This window comes from Mercurialis annua, linkage group LG3 (assembly GCF_937616625.2).
Source record: "Mercurialis annua linkage group LG3, ddMerAnnu1.2, whole genome shotgun sequence".
NCBI classification, from domain to species: Eukaryota; Viridiplantae; Streptophyta; class Magnoliopsida; order Malpighiales; family Euphorbiaceae; genus Mercurialis; species Mercurialis annua.
In genome coordinates, this window is record NC_065572.1 from 56,142,340 (window position 1) to 56,144,618 (window position 2,279).

General features: G+C 34.8%; 1 protein-coding gene across 1 annotated transcript; it reads left to right on the plus strand.

Annotated features, from left to right (window-relative positions):
- Positions 1-590: 590 nt before the first annotated feature.
- LOC126671409 (protein LIGHT-DEPENDENT SHORT HYPOCOTYLS 4-like) lies at positions 591-1,630 on the plus strand. The gene has a single exon (XM_050365176.2). It carries the CDS (start codon positions 821-823, stop codon positions 1,541-1,543), a length of 723 nt encoding a protein of 240 aa, XP_050221133.1. The 5' UTR covers positions 591-820; the 3' UTR covers positions 1,544-1,630.
- Positions 1,631-2,279: the final 649 nt, after the last annotated feature.

Genomic DNA, 2,279 nt, shown 5'->3' on the forward strand with positions numbered 1-2,279 from the left:
TAAGGAAAAATGAATATATCTACCCACAATTTTAGTGTTTTCACGATTTTGATATCTTGCAAGTTTGGTTTATCATTTTTACGATATTTGTCAAATATATCGCAATATTATTCGTCTACATACGTACAAAGTGTATCTTAAATTGCGTACACAATTTCACGCCACTTCAGCTCTAAATTAGTCAGTGAGCAGTTTTGGTAAAAATTTACAAAATGATGGATCAAATTAATAAGAATTGAATATAATAATATATTTAGTAAAAACATTAAAGTTATATATGTATATATAAATTTATTTTATCTATTTATAAAAATATAAATATATATCAAATCATTTTACCTTAAAATTGACCCATACTCATATTTGTAGGAATATTTATAGCAATATTAGGTAATCAATGAAAATAAGTGTAATGCAATTAATAAAATTATCCACTAGGAGTAGCAAGCTACATGATACTTATATGATTTGAGTGAAATGAAATTGAAAGTATGATCACTTATAAGAGGGTTTTATATGCATAGGTCCCACTTTTGTCTCCTTTATTTCCCTTCCTCTCCTTTCAATCACACATCAACTCACTCTTCTGTTCACATTTTATTTCTTTATATGCTCCAAAATCTCTTCCCATTAATTCCATCTCTTCTTCCCTTCTGTCTCTGTCTCCCATTAATTCTTTGCATTTCCTCTTTTTATGCACCCAAACACCTTACCTCAACATTGCATGTCTCTCTCTAATACTACCTCTCTTCTTCCCATTCAAAACCCTAGTTTTCACCTTTTTTATTAATCTTCATCTGAAACTTCATATATATCCAACATGTCCGCCGCGATCGCCGCCGCCGCTGCCGCTGCTTTATCATCAAGAAATCTTGAAAACCACCACCACCACCACCACCAGAGTCGCCACCAACAATTGCAGCAGGTAACACTATCACCAACACCGCCGCCACCATCATCATCGCTACCGCTAAGTCGTTACGAGTCTCAAAAGAGAAGAGACTGGAATACTTTTGGTCAGTATCTGAGGAACCACAGGCCACCGTTAGCACTGTCACGGTGCAGCGGAGCTCATGTTCTTGAATTCTTGAGATACCTTGACCAATTCGGCAAAACCAAAGTGCATAACCAAACTTGTCCATTCTTCGGCCACCCGCATCCTCCAGCTCCTTGTCCTTGCCCACTTAAGCAAGCGTGGGGTAGCTTAGACGCTCTCATCGGCCGCCTTCGAGCCGCCTTTGAAGAGAACGGTGGACTCCCTGAGACTAACCCATTTGGTGCACGCGCTGTGAGATTGTACCTCAGGGAAGTGAGAGATGCACAGGCTAAAGCTAGAGGAATAGCTTATGAGAAAAAGAAGAGGAAGAAGCCACCGCAACAGCAACAGCCGATGCAATCTAATGGTTACAGTGATCAAATTCAGCAAGGTGGTGATGGCGGTGGCGGTGGCGGAGGAGGTGGAGGTAGTGGTGGGTTTGTTCAAATACATATGCCAAGTAGGGTTATGGTTAACATGGTTGATCATTTATCTGTTTTCAATTGAAATTAGTGGCTATGCTAATTGCTAGGGTTTATGTATTTTTAGTGTTTAATTATTATATATTAGATCCTTTTTATTTTCTTGTTTTTATTTTGGATTTTGTGTATATCCTTAATCAAAAGAGAAATCATGCATTTCTTTATCGTTTAGTAATTGATTTCTTTTTGTAATCTTAATTCAGAAGTTAATGACTGTGCTGACTTGTTCATTTATCCTAAAAGTTTGGATAACTCAAATTTTTTAAATTGGTTTAATCAAATTTTATTTCTGTAAATGTAAAATCCATTGACCAAAATATTCATGCAATTTCAAGTGATTTTACAGTGGTGTACCGTCAACTTGCTATTCCAACAATGAATTCCAAATTTCGAAAATGGAATTTCTTTTTAATAACGGGAAGATCTAGAAAGGAAATTGAGTCTAGGTTTTTTTATATTTAATTAATAAGTTTTTTATAATATTGAATTGCATGTTTTAAATTCAAGCATCTTTTAGTAATTGATTCAAATTTTTATGTAAAATCTATGCATAATGTCATACGTGAAGAACGTTTTATTAAAAGTTCAATTATTAAATAATAATTGTATCTATCTAGATATTTTTATCTGAAATTATAGTCAAAAAATTAGGAATCGCACCCGAACATCTCAATTAGGTTGACACCCTCTTAGCGAATGCATCACTTTTCTTGCTACGCTCAAGAAGAGAAGAACGAATAAAAATAAAATAACTACCACAA